Here is a 19,858-nt window from a genome sequence, read left to right as displayed (position 1 = left end):
GAAGCACTGTACAAGTGTTAGCTTTTGTTATTACTGTATCATTTTAGAGCCTGTGCTCAAAAGGTCCTGTGCTAAGTGCTGTAGGGGTATTACAAGACATACCGAAGCACAATCCCAAACCTGTAGGGGTTAAAAACCAAACAGGCAGTTACAAAACACAAATTACCATACTAGGGGGTATGTAACAAGTACTATAAGAGTAATAGTTGGGCGCAATCTCCAAAAGTTGCTGAAGTTCAAAAATGATTTTGCTACATTTTCTTTCTATGTTGTCAATTTGTTGCAGCTTACATTCCAAAAGTGGAAGAGCTTTAAAAAAAAAACAACAAACCAACCAACCCCCCACCAAAAAAATAAATAATGCTTGTTTAGCACCTAAAATAAAATGTTCAGACATGTCTGATGTTTGGTTCTAGGCCAAATGTCCTTACATTCTTCCAAATATGACTATGGCCCCATATACTCATTTCTCTTTTCCTCACTGCAGTCCCCATTTAAAGAGGGAAGGAGGATAGCTTGATTGAAAGAAAACTGGTCTAGGAGTGAGGAGATCTAGTTGTAAGTTTTCTACCAGCTCCAATATTTTATGGAATTTAAAATTCATATGAAATGATCTGTAATTAATATATTCACTCTGCCACTCACTAGCAGTGTGTATCATCTTAGGCAAATCATGTAATTCTCTGGGCTTCAGTTTGTTCGTGTATAAAAATGAAAGCTTTAAATTCTCTAATCATTAAAATACCTTAAAGCTTTGAAGATTCTCTGACTATTCTTTAAGCTAGATCAAGCATTTTGACATTTTTTTAGGGTTTATCAAACTAGGGGTCTTTATCTGTTTCCATATGCTTCCTTGCATGTGTTAAGTACTTTTAGTCAGTAAACATTTATTAAGCACCAGCTATGTGCCAAGCACTAGATAGACACTTAAAAATTCAAGGGAAATTTCATGTTATATTGGAACTAAATTGTTGTACTTTCAATACAAGCCAGCTGGAAATCCTTTTATTTTGTGTGTGGAGCTTTCTAAATAATACTGAAATGAAATTTCTCTGTTTTTTAACCATTTGTCTTTGTCATTTTTGTCATGTCTCTGATAGCCTGTGGTGATTAATGGCTTCTTTCAGCAATCTCCCAAAAGTCGAAGACATCTACTAATTAGCCAACCCTCTTTGTAAATTCTGTACAACATACTGCTAAGTCAGTGCAGCTCATAAAAACAGTTGCTGGAGGTCTGCCCATTTTCAGGAGGAGGAGTCCAGATCCCTGGCATCCAGGCATAGGGGGATGGGGATGCTGGAATGACATGCCACAGGTTGGGTACTGTGCTATCCTGCTTTATGGTGTAATAAATATAAAGTTTTTTCTGGTTTCAGTAATTTGATGTATTTCAAGTGTTAATCTTGAAGTTTACTTGTAGGTATCACATATCCCATTATTCCCAACTACTATTTATTACCTTCACTAAATTTGTGATGACATGAAATTTGGGACTGAGTTTTAAAGTATTCAGTTCTTTAATATGATGATTTGTGAATCCTAGATTTAGGTGGATAGTTTTGTTTTTATTAATTGCTCAAGAAAATGATTTTGTCAAATACATTGGTAATGAAAGCCTTGAGAAATAATTGGACCTAATTTATTATAAATTATGTGATCACAGGTTGCATTTATTTTCCTAGAAAAGTTTGTCCAAACACAGTTTCTAATAGATAAAAATCTAGGTCAGAGAAAAAAAAACAGAAGGAAAGTATCAGTTTATCAGATTGTCCTGCCAAATGTACAAACTTAAAGCCATTCGGATCAGTTGCTCTTGTGGCTGTCTCAGGGCCAAAAAGCAGGCCAGCTGCTTCCGTTTTATCTCTTTCAGCAGTAAGAGAAATTGAATAATAATAAAATATGAAATCAGTTTGTCGAGCCGAGTTTTCACTCTAATTTTAAATTAATTTCTTTAAAAGTTGCTTCCATGCCCCCACCTAATATGTAAATTAATTAGTCAGACTGGAGACATTTATTATGAATCTTCACTCCTTGATCCTTCCAATTTTAAGTGCTCTCTGCTTCCTCAGTCAGATTCTCCCCAATCCCAATAGAATGTAAACTTCTTGTGGGTGAGGACTATGATGTTTTGTGTTTTGTAGGGTAGAAGGGAGGGGAATGTTGTTTATACTGTGCCTTGAACAATATTTGCTTAAGAATTTCTTTGTTGAATTGAAAAATGTGTCAACTCAGAATTATTGGATCAGCAATTTGGTCTGAAGCAACCAACAGCAACCAGTTTAGGCAGTAACCTAAAGTGAGTTGTAATTTAATCCACTGTATGCTAGTTGTGTATGAAGGAATATCTGAGTAGCTGGAAGTAAGGAGGTGGCTCCGATTTTGTACCCCCAGTTGAGAAACTAGGGTGTTATTTTAATATTTTTTTCTTTTCAGGGTATTCCCATTTCTTTCAGTACTACCTGCCATCTGTCTTTCAGGTAGAGAATTTTGAAGTTTTGTTTTGTTTTTTTTTCTTTTCTAGCTCCACCTTGCAGATATAATAATTTGCTATTTCTTTACTGTTTCTTCCTGCTCTTAAGGCTTTCATTCACAGATCCCACCTATTTAGTTTTCTCTCTCACATTTCCTTTTGTTCAAGTCAGTCCATACGTACTATGTACCTTCCAGATAAACTTTCTGTCCTTTCTCATCCCCATCTGGAATGTTTACTTCCCTCCTCTCCACTATTATAAATCTTATCTTTCCTTAAAGTCTGGTTTTAAGACCTATCTCATCCATGAAGTCTTTCCCTAAATAACTCCAGCTCAGTATTCTTTTCTTCTCTGTTCCTGTAGAATTTACAGTCTGCTACAAAACATCAAGTTTGATTGATGCCTTGTATTCTCTAGTTGTTTTCTGTATTATTTCTCCAACAAGTGTTGAAGCTCCTCAAGGGCAAGACCATGCCATCTGCTGTTATTAAATAATTTTACATCCTTCTGAGCACCCAGTGTGCAGTTTTTGGACATGGTGTAGTTGTTATCAATGTTTATTAAATGCTTACTGAGTGAGAAAGGGAAGGAAGCCCACAGGAAGAATTTTAAACAACAAAAATTAAAGGGCAGAGGAAATGTAACCAAGAAGCTTTCCTCCAAACTAATGATGTTGTCCTTTGATCTTTCTGCCTGAAAAATAGGGTTAAATTGGTTCTCTCAGCACCTCAAATTTTTGATGGAAACAGGGATGGGACTTAGGTTTTTTTGTTCCCTTTCTGATTAATTTATCATAAATTTTTAATTTATGTGTTTTTTGGGTTATTTTGCATCATTTACTCTTATACCTCTACATCACCATCCCTACCATTGACCCCTTGATGTTACAAAGAATAGTTAAATGAAAACAATAACATGGCATTGGCTGATCTCACCCAGAAATTCTTAACTCTTTTGAGAGAAGGAAGGGGTACTGTTTGTGGGCTTGTGGACCAAATGCTCCAGAACCAAGATTGGTACAGTTAATCTGGGGCCATTTGTCATCAGGTTCTTATTTTTGTTGTTATAGGTATTGTTGTGGCCCTGCTTGCTTAATGCTGCATTTCTTCCTACAAGTCCTCCTGTGTTATTCTGAAGCATCCTCATCATTTCTTATAGTAATCGTATTCTATTGCATTCATGCACCACAATTGATGTGCATCCATTTTGTTTATATTTTCTTTTAAGTATAGAGTTTTGCTATGAATGTTTTCTTATATGGGACTTTCATGGCATTCTTAATTTTCTTTTTACATAAACTCCTCAGAGTTTCATTTTAGATACAGAACAGTAATATGCAGGTATTTGTTTTTCTTCAGATAAAAAACAAGCAGATAACAGAAGACAGGAGCTAAAGATCCATGAGTGGACATCGATCAACAAGAAAACGATGTGGGGATCCTCACCCGGAGGCCCCTGTGGGCTTCGGGCATGTGAATGCCACAGGATGTGTATTAAGTAAGTTGCTTCAGTTGCCTACCCCACCATTATCAAAACACCAGCTAAAGCGCCTAGAAGAACACAGATATCAAAGTGCTGGACGATCCTTGCTTGAACCCTTAATGCAAGGTTACTGGGAATGGCTAGTTGGAAGAGTTCCATCCTGGATTGCCCCAAATCTCATCACCATCATTGGACTATCAATAAACATCTGTACGACTGTTTTGTTAATATACTATTGTCCCACAGCTACAGAACAGGTAAGAGGGGTGGCTTAATAGCATCAGATGTAACATTTGTTACAGATGAAAAAGAAACACTATAGTTACAGTTAAACATTACTTGTTTTGGTTAGGGAACTAATGTGCAAAAATACATTCATTTTTGTGTCAGAGGATCTCTAAAGAAATTTTTAATGAACACTTTATCTGTAGTATTGAGATTGCTGAATAAAGTACTAAGATAATTAAACTTTACTAGAATTGTACAAGAAATCTGTATTGGTTGCAAGAGACTTGAGGTGGATGATTTAGCTATATTTGCAATGGTGTCACTGGGAAGCATTTATTAAGTGCCTACTCTGTGACAAGCACTGTTAAGCATGGGAATAATGAAATTAAACCTAATCACAATTTACATTCTAACAGTGCAGAGAACAAGTGTGTGTATGTCTGTGTATGTACATATAATAAATATAAAGGGAATAAGTACAAAGCAGTTTGGTACAGAGAGCCTTAGCAGGTAGGGGAGTCAGGAAAGGCTACATGTGGAAGTTGTTACTTACTCTGGGTCTTGAGAAAGGGAGGGATTCTGTGATGTGGAGTTTAGGAAGGGTATGATTTCCAGGCATGGGTGTAACAGTCCATGTGCAAATGAAAGAACATGGGGGATGGAATGTCATGTACAAGGAACAGAGAAAACACCAGTTTGGCTAGATCACAGGGCATGGAAAGAGGGTCCATCAATGCTAGAAAGATAAGTTGGGCCCGGGGAATAACTGGCCTTAAAAGCTAACCAGAAAAGTTTGTACTTAGAGGCAGTCGGCAGCTACTGGAGTTATTTGGGAAAAGAAAAGGAGTGGTATGGATATTAACTAGTCTTTTGTTTTTAATCAAAGGGTGAAAGTGTCTTTGGATATCTTCCTGTTGCTCTTACTACACTTAAGGTGACTCTCCCTTGATCTGTTGCTGTGATTCTGGAAGTGGGGAAAAATAAGCCAGTGCAGTAGAATTCCTGTTAAGGGGGACATGGCAGCCTCTGACAAGTAATCTCCCTAGCCCCACTTGGTACTAATGACCCTGTGCCGACTGCTCCCTCTATCACCAATCTTTCCTTTAGGGGAGAGAAGCAAGGATTAGGCTCTAACCTGAGCAAGTAAATCAATAGGTTTATTGCTGTATTAGTAGTAGTAAGTTTATATTAAGTTTCCTAGTTCATGTGAACCAGTGTTGCTTTACATGAAGAAAGAATTGAAAATACTGTGCTTGGCATGAGCAGAAAGATGGCTCTGAGCACAGCCCTTGCTTGATATGGTGTAGCTTTTGCCTACAACTCGCACATGTAGTTGTTGAATCACGATGTCTGCTTTATTTCTGGCAATTTACTAGTTCTAGATCCATCAAATCATGCTATGGGCTATCCAGCATCTCTCCATCTTTTCCAAAAGGACAGCATGAGATATTTTTCTACAACATAGGTAAATTCTATGTACAGAATTTTCCTGATTACTATTTTAGTAAACATCCATGTTTGTTTGGGTTTTTAAAAAAAAAAAAAGGAAATAAGGTTTGGTTGATCTGACTGTGTGTTCACCATTTCCTTGTCTGAATTTTCTCTAACTGCCTGTTTAAAATATTCTACAACTTTGTGAAAAATCAAAGTGAAGTACATTGACCTATTATATCGTACAGGCTGTCTTCACCTCTCTTTTGTGATAATTAGGGCAGCATTTAGTTTTCCTCAGTCTTGTTATACCTTCCCTGTTACCTTTTGTTGGTTGTTTAGTTGTTAGTCTTGTCCTATTATTTGTGACCCCATTTGGGATTTTCTTGGCAAAGATAGTGGAATAATTTGCCATTTCTTTCTCCAGCTCATTTTACAGATGAAGAAACCAAGGCAAACAGGGCTAAATGACTTGCCTGGGGTCACACAGTTTTATAGTGTCTGAGGCTGGATTTGAACACAGGTCTTCCTGACGCCAGGCCTGGCACTGAACCATCCACTACACCATCTAGCTGGCCTTCCTGTTATCTACGCTTATTTAAAGATCACTGATGGGCTCAGCAGTCATTTCAACCAGTTCCTGAGGCTAGTCATCTGGGCCATGGATGACTTATATTGATCAAGCTCAGCTCTCAAGATCTCTTTCTGTCTCATTACTTATCTTGAGTGTCAGCTGTATAATTGTCCTCTGATAATTATATAGTCATACTCCAAAAGTCATACTCCTTCTCAGAAACAAAGTGGAAATTGAGCATCTCTGCTTATTCTTTGTGGTCAGTTTTTGTCCCATACCCCCTAGAGCAACAGGGAAGCTTTTAAAAAACAAACCAGCCAACCCCCAAACCCTCTTCATTGTCCTGGATTTGCTTGCCAGCCTTCACTTACCTAACCAGTACTTCAGTCAGTGTTAATTAAGCACCTGTGGTAGAAACTGTGCTTAGGTGCTGAAGATACAGAGACCATAATGGGACATCTCTGCCTTCAAGGGACGTGTGTTCTAGTGGGATGGGTACTATGCATAGATAGATACAAATGAATACAAGGTGGCCTTCAGGGGAAGATATTAGTGGCTGCTGGGACCAGAAGGGTCTTTGTGGTATTTGAGCTAAGTCCTGAAGGAAGCTAGAGATTCAAGAAGTAGAAGTTTGGAAAAAGAGAGTCATTTCAACATGGAAAAAAGGTGGAAAGCCCAGAGACATGAGATGAAGGGACACGTATGAGCAACAGCAGGAAAGCCATTTTGGCTGGACCATAAAGGAGTGATGTAATAAAATAGGAAAATAAAGGTAGACGGATCATGTGTTGAAGAGCTATATGCCAGGTGAACTTTTATTTGATCCTAGGGGGCAGCATAGTGTACAGAGCACTGGATGTTGAATCACAAAATCAGAGTTCAAATCCAATCTCAAAAACTTATTAGCTGTGTGACCCTGGGCAAGTCACTTAACCTCTATTTGCCTCATTTTCCTCAACTGTTAAATAGGGGTAATAATGGCACTTACCTTATAGAGCTCTTGTGAGGATCAAATAAGTTAATATTTGTTGAAAAGCAAAAACTTAACACAGTGCCCAGTACAAATGGTTACTCCTTTTCTTCCCCCTTCCCACCCTGTAGACAAATTGGCAACCACTAGAATTTATTGAGTAGTAAGGTACATTGTAGGAAATCCATTTTTGGTAGCCTCTTGGAGGATGGATCAATGTGGAAAAAGACTTGAGGCAAGGAGGACAATAAGGAAGCTATTGCAGTTGTCTGGATGAGAGGTGATAGAGGCCTGAACTAAGAGGTTGGCTGTGTGAGTAGAGACGAGTGAGATGTTTTGTAGGTAGAAATAGCAAGACCGGCTGGCATGAGGGAAATTGAGGACTCAAGGACCACACAACTGACGCTTCTCACAAGACTGTGGGTCATCGAAGATTATAGAGCTAGAGCAGCTGAACTTAAGGGATGTTTAGTGACTTGCCTAAAGTCACACAGATCTTCATCCTCAGTTACTGACCTTGCTTTCATCTTTGTATGTTCTTTTTAAAATCTTAAGTGGGTGGCCAAGTTCCCTGTGCATCTGTCTCCTTATACAGCTTTCCTTTTTCCTTTGTCAGAATTGTTTCTCTTTGTGTCTTTAGAATTTTATTCTTGAGAACTTCCTTCACCTCCTAGCCTGACTTTCCCTGCAGAATTTTAAGCTATGGGATCCTTGCTCTGCACCCTTGAAATTTTTTCTCCCAAAATCTAGGGCACAGGTTAGCATGTTTCTGATTTTCCTCCATCTTTCTATCAGAAACTCTGATAGAGTTGGCTACTTCAAACCAGGGTTCTCGTGATTCCTACCCCAGTAACCAATAATATCCTGTTCATGAGAATCAGATCCTCGATAGAATTTTATCTTAATAATTCCTCTCCCATTTGAGGAAGAAAGTTATCATTACTATAAATCAAAATATTGTCCACTGCTTCTCTCCTGGCAGATGTCCGTATCGTGGAAGTCTTCCACCTCCATTATATCATTTTTCATGGTAGGCTTGTGATCTGGTACCTGGACTTAATTATCTTATTTATTTCTTCTTTCTGTGGTGGTCTCAACAGGATGACAGTATCACTTCTTTTTCTGCCTTTTTTGTTGTCATTCAGTTGTTTCAGACCCTTCATGACCCCATTTGGGGTTTTCTTGGTAAAGGTATTGGAGTGGTTTGCCATTTCATTCTTCAGCCCATTTTACAAATGAGGAAACTGAGGCAAAGAGGGTAAAGTGACTTTTCCAGGGTCACATAGCTAGTAAGTGTCTGAGGTCAGATTTGAACTCAGGAAGAAGAGTTGCCCTGACTTCAGGCCTGGCGCTCTATGCACCGTGGTGCCACCTAGCTAGCCGCCCCTGCCTTCCTTGATCTTTACCTAAATGCTATCTACTGTTTCCTCTCCTTTACTTCCTGAATTTCTTTTCACATCAATATAGCTTTTTGATACACAGTGCTACTCCTTGACTTTTTACCTATTTTGTTATTTTGAAATAAGATTCCCCTGCCCAGAGCCAAATTCCAGTTCAATTCAGCAAACATTAAATACATATCATGTGCCAGATGTTGTGCTGGGTGCTGGGCATACAAAGACAAAAATGAAAGAATCTTTGGCTTCGAAGTGCTTATATTCTACTGAAGAAAGAAACCAACCTGTAGCCAGAGGAGTAATTCTGACATTTTTACAGAGTGCATACAGGGTAATTTTTGGGAAGACAGGAAGAGCCCTCACAGCTTGAAGCACCGCAAAGGGCCTTCTCTGGAAAGTAGCACTTGAGCCAAATCTTGAAGAGAACTTGGAATTCCAAGAGGGAAGTGAAGAAAGAACATTTCACGGATAGCAGTGGAGATGGAATTTCATGTAGACAGGGCAAGAGTAAGCCACTTTGGCTATTAAACAGTTTGTGAAGGATAATAATTTGATTAGATTAGAGCCAGATTGCAAAGGGTTTTAAATGACCAACAGAAGTATTAGTAGTTGAGTCTAGCGGCAGTAAGGTGCCACTCAAGCTGTGCATTTTAGCCTTATCAATTTTGTAACTATTTGGAGGATGAGCCTAATTAGGGGATTTTTGCAGTAGTCCAGGCAAGAAGTAGGTTATGAGGGCCTGAACTAGAATGACAGCTGTCAGAGCGGAGAGAATGGAATGGATTTGGGAGAGTAATGGTAGAATTGGTTAGATGTGGAAGGTAAGGAAGAATGATGCATCTAAGAGAAATGTGAGAGTGAACCTAAAAGGACAGTGGTGCCCTTGGCAGGAACTGGGAAGTTAGGAAGGTTGACAGATTTCATGAGAAAGGTCCACTGAGCCTTAGACTATAAGGCCCAGCTTACCTCCTCAGATGAGAAGGGTCTCATTCTGTAGGTTAGACTTTTATCAGCTATTTTGCTAAAATCTAGATAAAGTCAATCCTCAGATCTACCAATTGATTAATGCTGTCAAAAACAGCGAGAATGAGAGTCCTCAGGCATAATTTGTTCTTGCTGAGGCCCTCCTGGCTCTGAGATTACTGCTTGCTTTTCTAAGGTACTCTGTCAAGTTCCAGAATTTTGCAAGAAACTGTGCTATGATTTACAGATGCCACTCTCTTTCTTTTTTTGAAAATCAGGACTATATTTGTCCTTCTTTGGTGGTCCCTCATTCTTAAAGGTCTTACAAAGGTAACTGACAGCTTGCATATCTGCCGGTTCTGTCCTTACCGAGGAGGTAGTAACTTGAAGTCCTCAGTGGCAGCTAGATGCTTTTTTACAAGCTCTAGCTTTACTGTACATAAAGCTGGGGTGGGTGTTGGGATTCTTAGCATATCAAAATAGCTTATTAATTTGTTGTTAATATAGCAGCTTGTCACTGTAAGAGGATAGTGTTGAATATTTTATTAAAAACTAAATTTTACAAGATCAAGGATAACCAAATATTTTGTCTTCAGAGTTTAGGGGTAGTAATTTAGGGTAGTAATCCCTCTTATAATTCTATTCATTTAAAAGTGCCACTATCAATATTATTCTCTTCTAATTGTTTGATTCTGCTAAGTATAGCCAACAAACATTGTTTATTAGTAAGTATGTATGAGTAATATTGAAATAACCCCCAGATTATGGCTATGTATTTATACTTGTTAATTAACATTAAATACTTAAATATTATAAATTTAATGTCTACCAACAAAAAGAATTAGTCAAATAAACATACAAAACTAGGGGCAAAATCCTGCTCCGAATTCCTAATGCAGTGCTCAGTGAAGCAACATTTTGAGAAATGTATAAAAAATTTTACCAAAGGCTATTGAAACAACATATTCTTAGGTGCGTGAAGGAGTGTTAATTAACATCAAAGTTATTTTGGCTAATTCTACCATTATTTTGTAATATGAACCTAACTTAAAGCTAATACCAAACATCCTTTGTCATAAAGGAAAGTTAGAGATTATTAAATAATTCATAAAACAATAAAAATTGTTCTTGATGTCAGTTCTTTTTGGGGTTTTGTTTTTGTTTTGTTTTGTTTTTTAATAACAGATCTAGAAAATGCAACTTGATGGTAAATGGTTTGAGAGAAAAATATTAACTAGGTGACCTGAGGGAGAGTGATGTCAGGCAGTAATAGAAAAGAAGATATAAACAAGTGTATTAGCACTATGAAGATTGATTTTTTAAAAAAGGAGAAGAAACTTTGAGGGAAATCCATTTCATTAACTTATTTTTTTCCTACATTCATAACTGTAGTTTCATATCTTGAAAATGCCTAGATTGATAGTTACAGTTTTATGCTTGACAAAATACTAAAATTTATAAGCAATACCACATCTGTAATGTAAAGGATTGCTTATTGGAATTTTCACTGAAATTATAGCTTATTTTTAAATGTTATTTTCCCCCAGAACTTTTTTTAGAAACTTAAGTGATACCAAGTGTTACTTAAATTTTTCATTGTGATTGACCTGTGTAGGAACCTGTCTGTGCAAGGTTTTTCAGGTTAGTTAAGATAATGGATTTAGCAATTTTGTGAACACATCAACATTTCCTATATTCAATGTGAGTTCATTCATGTATATGGCCTTCTCAAGATCTTATCTATCCTACAGTGACATTCATCTTCACATCTGATAAGATTTTTAATGAGGCACCTGGGAGGGTGGGGTGGGGAAGGAAGGGAGAAACACGAAAAAACTTAGGTTATTTTGAATGTTGAGATTCTAAGCTTCCTGCCCTCTTGGGGAATTGATAGAGAAATAAGGAATGCAGTAAATAGAAGGAAGCTCCCACATTCCTATCCTGATTCATACATTTTTCATAAGAGTGATTTGACCAGGACCACAATTATACAATTTGTTCAGTTGACAGCACTGATGTCTTCATGTATGATCACAGTTACCCCTTACAAAGGTCTGTCACTGTTTATAATCTAGGGAAATAAAGTTCTGTGTATGTTCAAGTAGCTTGAGTTTTATTTGTCACTACGAATAGCAAAAAACATCCTCATAGTTACATTTGGAAGTATCTGAGAAAATATCAAGTATTGGTGTGTTGCCTCTTGACAAATGTTTGTTGAACTGATTTGGTGATTTTTAAAAAATAAGTCTCAAGAACGTGAAAAACATGTGCCCCCAAAAGCCATAAAACATCTGCCAGCATCCTTTTAAACACACACATACACATACACACACATGTGCTGTATAAAAAAAATATACAATACTGCTTTCTAAAAATGTTATGACCAACTACTATAATTTCTGCTGTGAGAAAAAGGAAGCTGTGTCTTGAAAGTGTGACTGTAAATATGTAGAAATTAATGTTCCATTCTTTCTAGATTATTTGTTAATAATTAGGATAGCGAGAATAAGGTGTCTTTACCTGGCATCTAACTATTGATTCTTATGTTTAATAAACTCAGTACCTTTCTTATTTTCTCTCTTAGGCACCTCTGTGGGCATATATTGCCTGTGCATGTGGCCTTTTCATTTATCAGTCTTTGGATGCTATAGATGGGAAACAAGCCAGAAGAACCAACAGTAGCTCTCCTTTGGGAGAACTTTTTGACCATGGCTGTGATTCACTTTCTACAGGTATTGCATGATATTCATTCTTACTTGCAGGCACGTTGTATGGATGATAGGTTAAAGGCATGTGAGGAGCAGAGTTCAGAAAAATAATGCTCTGCAACCTAAGTGTTGTAATACATGCCAGACCAAGTAGTTTTATATTCAACTTGAGTGGTTTAGAGGATGAATTGAATTGTTTGTCATTGGGACTAATAATGAGTTTAGAAATGCACCATAAAACATTTTAAAATTCAATTGTTTTTAAAACAATTTAAATTCACACTGTTTTTTTGATTATTGGTTTTAAACTTTTTTTTTTTAGCGAGGCAATTGAGGTTAAGTGACTTGCCCATAGTCACACAGCTAGGAAGTATTATGTGTCTGAGGCCACATTTGAACTCAGGTCCTCCTGACTCCAGGGCCGGGGCTTTATCCGCTGTACCACCTAGCTGCGCCAAGGTTTTTAAAACTCTTAAGATTAATAATTAGGTGGCCTAAAGTTATAGTTGCTATCAAATCAGGCCCCCTAACAAGGGCTTAGTTCCCCTTTTCTCTTGTAACTCTACTACGTTTTAAATAAGTTTCCCATTGTCTAAGTTAGGGTAGTAAAATTGGGAGGGCCAGACTTGTGGTGTCATTGGTGTGGGGTACACCCAGTGTTAAAATTCCCTCTGCCAATGCAGATCAGCAACTCCTCTGTAACTTAGGGTGTTAGAGAGTAGTGTGGGGCACCAAGCAATTAAAGGACATCACCTTGGTCACACAGCCAGTACATGGCAGAAATAGGACTTGAACCTCCCATTCATTTGGCTCTGTGTCCAGCTCTGTTACCCTGTGCTGTCTCTTACTGTAAAATAATGAGTCAGTCGGATCTCATCTATTTATAGTCAAAATGTGCACACTTATATGTACTGGGTAGCTATGTGCTCATAATTAAATGACTTTGTCTACAAAAGAGTTTAAAATTCTTAGAGATGACCAAGCCCTTAAAAATAAGGGTAGGGGGCAGCTAGGTGGCACAATGGATAGAGCACTGGCCCTGAAGTCAGGAGGACCTGAGTTCAAATCTGGCCTCAGACCAAACACTTGACACTTACTAGCTGTGTGACCCTGGGCAAGTCACTTAACCCCAATTGCCTTTAAAAAAAAAAAAGTGGGAAGTGGGGGCAGCTAGGTGTCACAGTGGAGAGAGCACCAGCCTTGGAGTCAGGAGTACCTGAGTTCAAATCTTGCCTCAGACACACAACACTCACTAGCTGTGTGACTCTGGGCAAGTTACTTAACCCCAGTTGCCTCACCAAAGAAATAAATAAGCGTAAAGCAAACCAAGAAAAGCTAGAACCCTGAATGGAGAAATACTGACTGGATGTCTCTGAAAGCTTCGGACGTAACCGCAGTGTAACTTGCCGAGCGGTAGTATGGGATTCTGTTTTGGTCCCCAGGGAGATGAAAGGTTTGAACCGTAGTTACATAGTTTGAGACTTTTCTGGCGATCTCCTAGCATGTCTGTATTACTGGAGTAGCACCCGTTAAAGAATGACAACCAGCTCTTTGTTATTTAGGAGTGAACTACTCAGTTGAAGATTATCCAAATAATTTGATTTTCTTTCTCACTTTGTGCCAGTGAGTTGGCACAGTGGATAGAGCGTGGACTTGGAGTTAGGAAGACTGGAATTCAAATTTGGCCTCAGACACTAACTAGCTGCATGATCCTGGACAAGTCATGTAACTTCTGTTTGCCTCAGTTTGCTCATCTGTGAAGTGGAAATAATAAAGCATCTACCTCTCAGGGTTGTGGTGAAGATCAAATGAAATAATATAAGTAAAGCACTTAGCACAGTTCCTGGCACATAATGGGCAATTAATAAACACTTGTTTCTTTTTTTTTCTTCCATTAGTTATTGATACCTCCATTGATCAATAGATAGGAGAAATATTATACTAGGAAAGGGAACTTCAACCAATTCTTTGTTTGTAAGATTGGTTCTGATCCGAGTTTTGTTGTATTAGGAAATTAAAGCTACGAGCTAAATTTAATTGAGATTATCTGTGGATTTTCTCTTGTGTCATCTACTTTTCCATTGCCATGGGTAACTGAAAGCTACCAACAAAGTCACAACAGAGCTTTCTCTGATCTTTCTTATTTTCTTTTCTTCTTGAGACTAATAAGCGTTCTTCTAAAATATTCAATTAATTGTGACCTGTTTCTCCATCAGTCTTTGTAGTTCTTGGAACCTGCATTGCAGTACAGCTGGGAACCAACCCTGACTGGATGTTCTTCTGTTGTTTTGCTGGGACTTTCATGTTTTACTGTGCACACTGGCAAACTTATGTTTCTGGAACGTTGCGATTTGGAATGTAAGTACCAAAATGGCATTTTAAAAACTCTCTGGAGTGTTGTATGTAGTTTGGATTTGTGTGTTTTAAGCAAGCTGTAACATTACTAAATTCATCAGATAAAATCATCTCCAGACCGTCATTCTTTTCACTTTTTACCTGATGATTTCTGTCGTCTCTTCTTAACATCCTTTTAAAAAAAATTAACCTAAAAAACATTTCTGCTACAAGAGAAAATGTACTCTTTTCATGTAAACAAAGCAAAGTTCCTTTATCCATTCCACTTGGAGGCCTGGTGATCGTTGAGTATTCAGTAAATGGTAACTAAGGATGGTTCTCCAGAAGGAAGAAAGTGTTTTCGGACGACAAAGGGCAGGTTTTATCTCTCTGAACACCAGGGCTTATAGTTATCTATTTCTTACATACATTTACCAATATACAGTAACCAAGTCCATGAGTTTTCTGTTGATAATGAGCACACCATATTGATTATTACTGCTAAGGAAGCATCCAAGAATTTTATAGACATGAGAAGAAAATCATGTGGTTTTACTAGTATCTAACAGGAGCTTTAATAAGTATTAAAAGCAATTAGATCATTACCCTGGTATTTGTTACAATATAATAGACCTGAGTGTTTATGCTTGTTATACTCTACCTTTGTGAGATTCTGAAAGAAAACTTTGTATGCTTTTGCAAACTTTCAGAAATTAAAGATGTCAAAATTATGCTAATGACATTTGACAGGGAACTATGTCAAATAATGTTCATTAAAGAAGAGTCATTAAGTCTTTTTAATTTAGAATCCCAAATAAGCACACTTTTTTCTAAGCATTAGATAAACCTCATGCCAAAAAGAAAATCATTATTTTACAGTAACTTTATTTAAAAAATTTTATTGCTAAACTTACTAGCAGTGACAAAGTAATAACAAACATTTTGAATAAAGTGAGATATTTCCCAGATAAGGGAAGTTGCAGGCATACAAGGTGGTATTAGTTTGTGTTATACATTCATTAAGCAATTTATAATTATCCAGGTAGTATTAAACTCTAAGCCTGTTAAACCAGAAAATATTCAAGATTTCTAGCAATTAGGAAAAAAAAGCCTAACTTATAGAATAGTATACTATACTATATATTGTGATAACCATTCTCAGCATTATGGAAAACGACAGTGTTAAAGACTAAATATTTCTTCTAATAAACTAGGAGAATCAAAACTCTCATAATAATAGACCCCTCTGAGACCACATGCTTTTCTTGATCTATTTTTCATTATTTGCATATCTGATTTGGAGATTTTGACTCAATTGTTATTAATATCACAACTTAGATGTCATATTATCTAAAATCCATAGCAACTCACATTCATTTTTGTGGATGATGTTGTTCCACGGATTTTTTTTTACCCCCATTTCCAAAAGAAATCAATATGGTGACAAAAATACTGTTCAGCATCTACTTGTTGTTTATTTTCTCTCTCCTTGGTAAAGAGGCACCACTCATAGAAAAGTAGGGAGAAGGGGAAGAAAGAGAGAATATTGAACCAATTAGATGCTCAGTGTAAGAATTTAATGCCATAGTTTTCTGTTTATCAGTTTTGAATTTCTCAAGTTATTTTTAGTCTTGTGTCCTATTTCCCTTGTGGGTATTTGCTTTTTTTGGGTGAGACATAGATTAATGAAAATAGGTGATAGGAACTTCTAATCGTTGGTGTGGGCCTTCAGTATTTGCCGGGTAACGAGGACTGGCTGGACTCTTGGAAAGCTGTTGGGAATCAGAAGACAAAGTCGGTTGGGATTGGAGAATATGTCTCTTACGAGAGTCTCAAATAGGCAAAGAATGGAAATAAAGATAAAAAAGGCTGGCATGATTAGGAATGACCTTTGCCACAGAGCCCTGCTATGGAATGGTGTGAAGAAGATAATGAAGTAGGAAAAAGAAGGAATTCTGAAAAGGATTCCACAGCTAAAGATTGTCCAAAAAAAAAGATAAGTCAACATCAGAAGTGAAAAGGAAGGCAACCCATGTGGTAGAAGAAAACAATCTTTAATTTACTTTAAGTAGAATAAATAAACCATAATAACCTCCAAAGATTAGTATGGATTTAAAACTTAGAAATCAAATACTGAATTTGGCATTACAAAGAACGTAATATTCAAGTTTCAGAACATTTTTGCCATAAAATACTCTGAAATTTCTTTTAAAATAACCTTTTAATATTGAAATGTCAGAAATACAAAGCTATAATATTCATGATAAAGATGATGTTTTTTTTAGGTTCAGTGCGGTAATGACTGAAGCATTAAAAAATTTTTATTTACCATTTTGGAAGTTTAATCAGAAATTTACAAGGTCAGAGTGGCATTGAAAATTTAGGAATTAGTGTTTTAACTTTGCTGAAAGCTTTTCTCCTTTTATTTTGTTTATTGCAAAGGGAACATTTAGAATAATACCTCATTCAAAATACTCTAAAATGATACTTAGAGATGCCATTTAAGGGACCTCTACCTATAGAAGAATTTCCAAGGACCTGCTCTTTCTTATCTCACACACTGCTAAATGATACAGCAGTCTGAGCACATTGGATAAATAGACATGTGGTTAATTGTTGATGTAGACATATATTTATGGTGAGAAGGAGAAAATTCAATTTGTTTTCCATAGGTAGGGGAAAGAGGTAAGCACTGAACTGTAATTTCAGTAACAAGGAGAGGTCTATACCTTAGAAAATAAAGAATAGGATTTAGAAATTCTCTTTTTTTCTTAGAGTGGCAGCCTCTTGGAGAGGTATAAGCTTGATTTTTAGAATTGTATTTGTTTTGTTTTATGAAGTAGTCTTCCATACATGTGGTCAACAATTAAATTTCCTTTTATACATACTATGAATTGTTATATTTTAAAATTTGAAAAGTATAGTGTTTGTGAAATTTAGAACATTTACCAACTGCCATTTAAAAGTTAGCTTTTAAAATTTTGTTAGTCTTGCCACAAGCTCAGAGGAATATAGCCATGGTAACTTTGTCAATGACTACAAATCTTACATTATAATTTAAGTCTAGAATTCTGGGAAAGTCAGTAATGGTTTTGAATGATAATCATTTACATATTTTAAGAGGAGGAAACGAAGATTCAGGTTAGGTGATTTGCTGAAAATCACAAAGCTTGTAAATAGTAGAGCTAGTCCTTGAACCCCTGTTCTTACCCAAAGCCAGGGTGCTTGCCATTCTGCCATGTTGCCTCAAATGTGTGTAACTTCTCTAAAGTTTTGGGATAGAACTTCAGCTTTCTACTCCAAAACTAAAAGCTGCCTTAAGCAGAGAGCATTGGTACCCAGTTTTTCATTAACAGGCCCAGCGTAGCCCCAAGAGGAAGAACTTTTAAAAAGACCATTTGATGCAGATACAAACCCTCAATGGGACCACGTCAATAGCTCCAGCCCCATTTCAACTACAGCACCTTTTGGGGAGTAAAAGAAGCCTGGATATGACAAAACCAAAGACCAAAAGGGCTAAAGACTAGAACAGAAATAACGGAGAGAGAAAAAGACACCAACCTAGAGTGGAAGATTAGGATATATTCTAGAATTGTTATGTTAGTATGGTAATAATTTGGAAGAGCATCAATGGAAGACGCTAACTGGAAAAACTTGGTTCCACTCTACTGAACCTTTCTGTATGTAATTTACATATTATTATCTTTTTAATCAAAACACTTAAATGATAACATGCATTAATACTTAAGTATTTGCTCAACAACACTGTTTTATGCAAAATCCAGGCTTTTAAAAAACAATCCACAAATTTCTTTTGTGGCTAAGAGAGAGCTCTTGGCTAATTAAGGTAATTTGTTAGGCAAAAAGGAAAATCAAAAACAGTTTTGAATTGAAATCAGACCAGCAACATCCTGTCACAAGTGTTGCATTGATTTTTGTCTCAATTTTATTGCCCATAATTATGACCCACTGTATATTTGCTGTGTGACCTGAAGCAGATTGTTTTCTCTAAACCAGTTTACCCCACCTTAAAATGAAGGGATTGAACTAGTTGACCTTAAAGGTCCCTTTTAACTCTAAAAGTCAAGTAATTCTGTTTGTAAAACTAGATTGCAAAGTTAATAGCTATTCAGGGTTGTTATAGTGTAGTGTATTTCCTATGTATACCTCTTACAAAAGCAAATTACAGAAGGTAATTTTCACATTTATTATGTTTTGTACAGTTTGTGTTTCTAAAGACTGACATTAATTGGGGCAGCTAGGTGGCACAGTGGATAGAGCACCAGCCCTGAAGTCAGGAGGACCTGAGTTTAAATCTGGCCTCAGACCAAACACTCAGCACTTACTAACTGTGTGACCCTAGGCAAGTCACTTAACCCCAGTTGTCTAAAACAAACAAACAAAAAAAGACTGACATTAATTAAAAGTTACATTTTTTAAAATTAGTCATGTCTTTATAAGTAAATTGCAGAACAGTTGCTGATCTATATTCATGGAAAGCATTTTCCTCACCAAGAGTTCCTGGTAAAATCATAGGTCTAGACCAAAAACAAACAGAAAAGTGTTGCTGTTGAATGCACATAAATTCTTATATGTATTAAAAATTTAGCAGTCCTTATTTGAACTCATTATACTTTAAAGGTGTTATTTTTCAGTTTATTCATACATTTCCCTTTTCAGCAATTCCAACAAACCTTGACACTGCCCAGTTATCCTAAGTATAATTTACACCTCTTAAATTCATTTTGATTTGCTATAGATAATATCCCCAAAGAGCCCACTCCGTGTTATTTGGGATAATATCAAAAAGTATAATAACCCAAGTGAAAACATACTCTTAAAACATTAAGTAAAATCTCGTCAGCTTGTTAGAATTGTGCTTTGTAGTTGCTAGCCTCTGCTAATCTCTTCATTTTTTACTAACCAGCTATTACCCCATACCCTCCAAAACTGTACTGAGCCAGAGACATTAGAGAGACAGTCACTAGAATGAGAGTTAGAAGACCTGGGTTGTAGGCCCATCTGTGCTACCAGGTTGCTCTGTGAACTTTGGCAAAGCCCTTAGGCCCTTTCATTCCTATGTTCCTCATCTGTTGTAACAACGATAACAACAACAATAATAATAATCTAGTTAACATTTTACCTTCTTTACCAACCGTGAGTTAAGCATTATTATTATCCCAATTTTACAGATAAGGGGAGAAGTTGAGAAGAGGTTAAATGATTTGCTCAAGGTCACACAAACAGGATCCCAACTCAGTTCTTTTTGACTTCAAGTCCAGTGCCTTATTTTCTCTCCC

At 36.8% G+C, this 19,858-nt stretch overlaps 1 protein-coding gene across 4 annotated transcripts in view; it reads left to right on the top strand.

The window, feature by feature from the left end:
- CEPT1 (choline/ethanolamine phosphotransferase 1) overlaps window positions 1-19,858 on the top strand; it is a 41,417-nt gene that overhangs the window by 1,456 nt on the left and 20,103 nt on the right. For all 4 annotated transcript variants that reach the window (XM_021001382.2, XM_021001406.2, XM_021001399.2 and 1 more), the window contains exons 2-4: window positions 3,830-4,210; window positions 12,101-12,248; window positions 14,441-14,582. In XM_021001382.2, coding sequence (XP_020857041.1) covers window positions 3,872-4,210; window positions 12,101-12,248; window positions 14,441-14,582 — 629 coding nt within the window. In that variant the 5' untranslated portion in view covers window positions 3,830-3,871. The remainder of the gene's footprint in view (window positions 1-3,829; window positions 4,211-12,100; window positions 12,249-14,440; window positions 14,583-19,858) is intronic.

Source organism: Phascolarctos cinereus, unplaced genomic scaffold (genome assembly GCF_003287225.1).
Source record: "Phascolarctos cinereus isolate Bilbo 61053 unplaced genomic scaffold, phaCin_HiC Scaffold_5;HRSCAF=322, whole genome shotgun sequence".
NCBI classification, from domain to species: domain Eukaryota; kingdom Metazoa; phylum Chordata; class Mammalia; order Diprotodontia; family Phascolarctidae; genus Phascolarctos; species Phascolarctos cinereus.
Note: the sequence above shows the minus strand (reverse complement) of the source record. Positions and strands in the feature narration are given on the sequence as shown.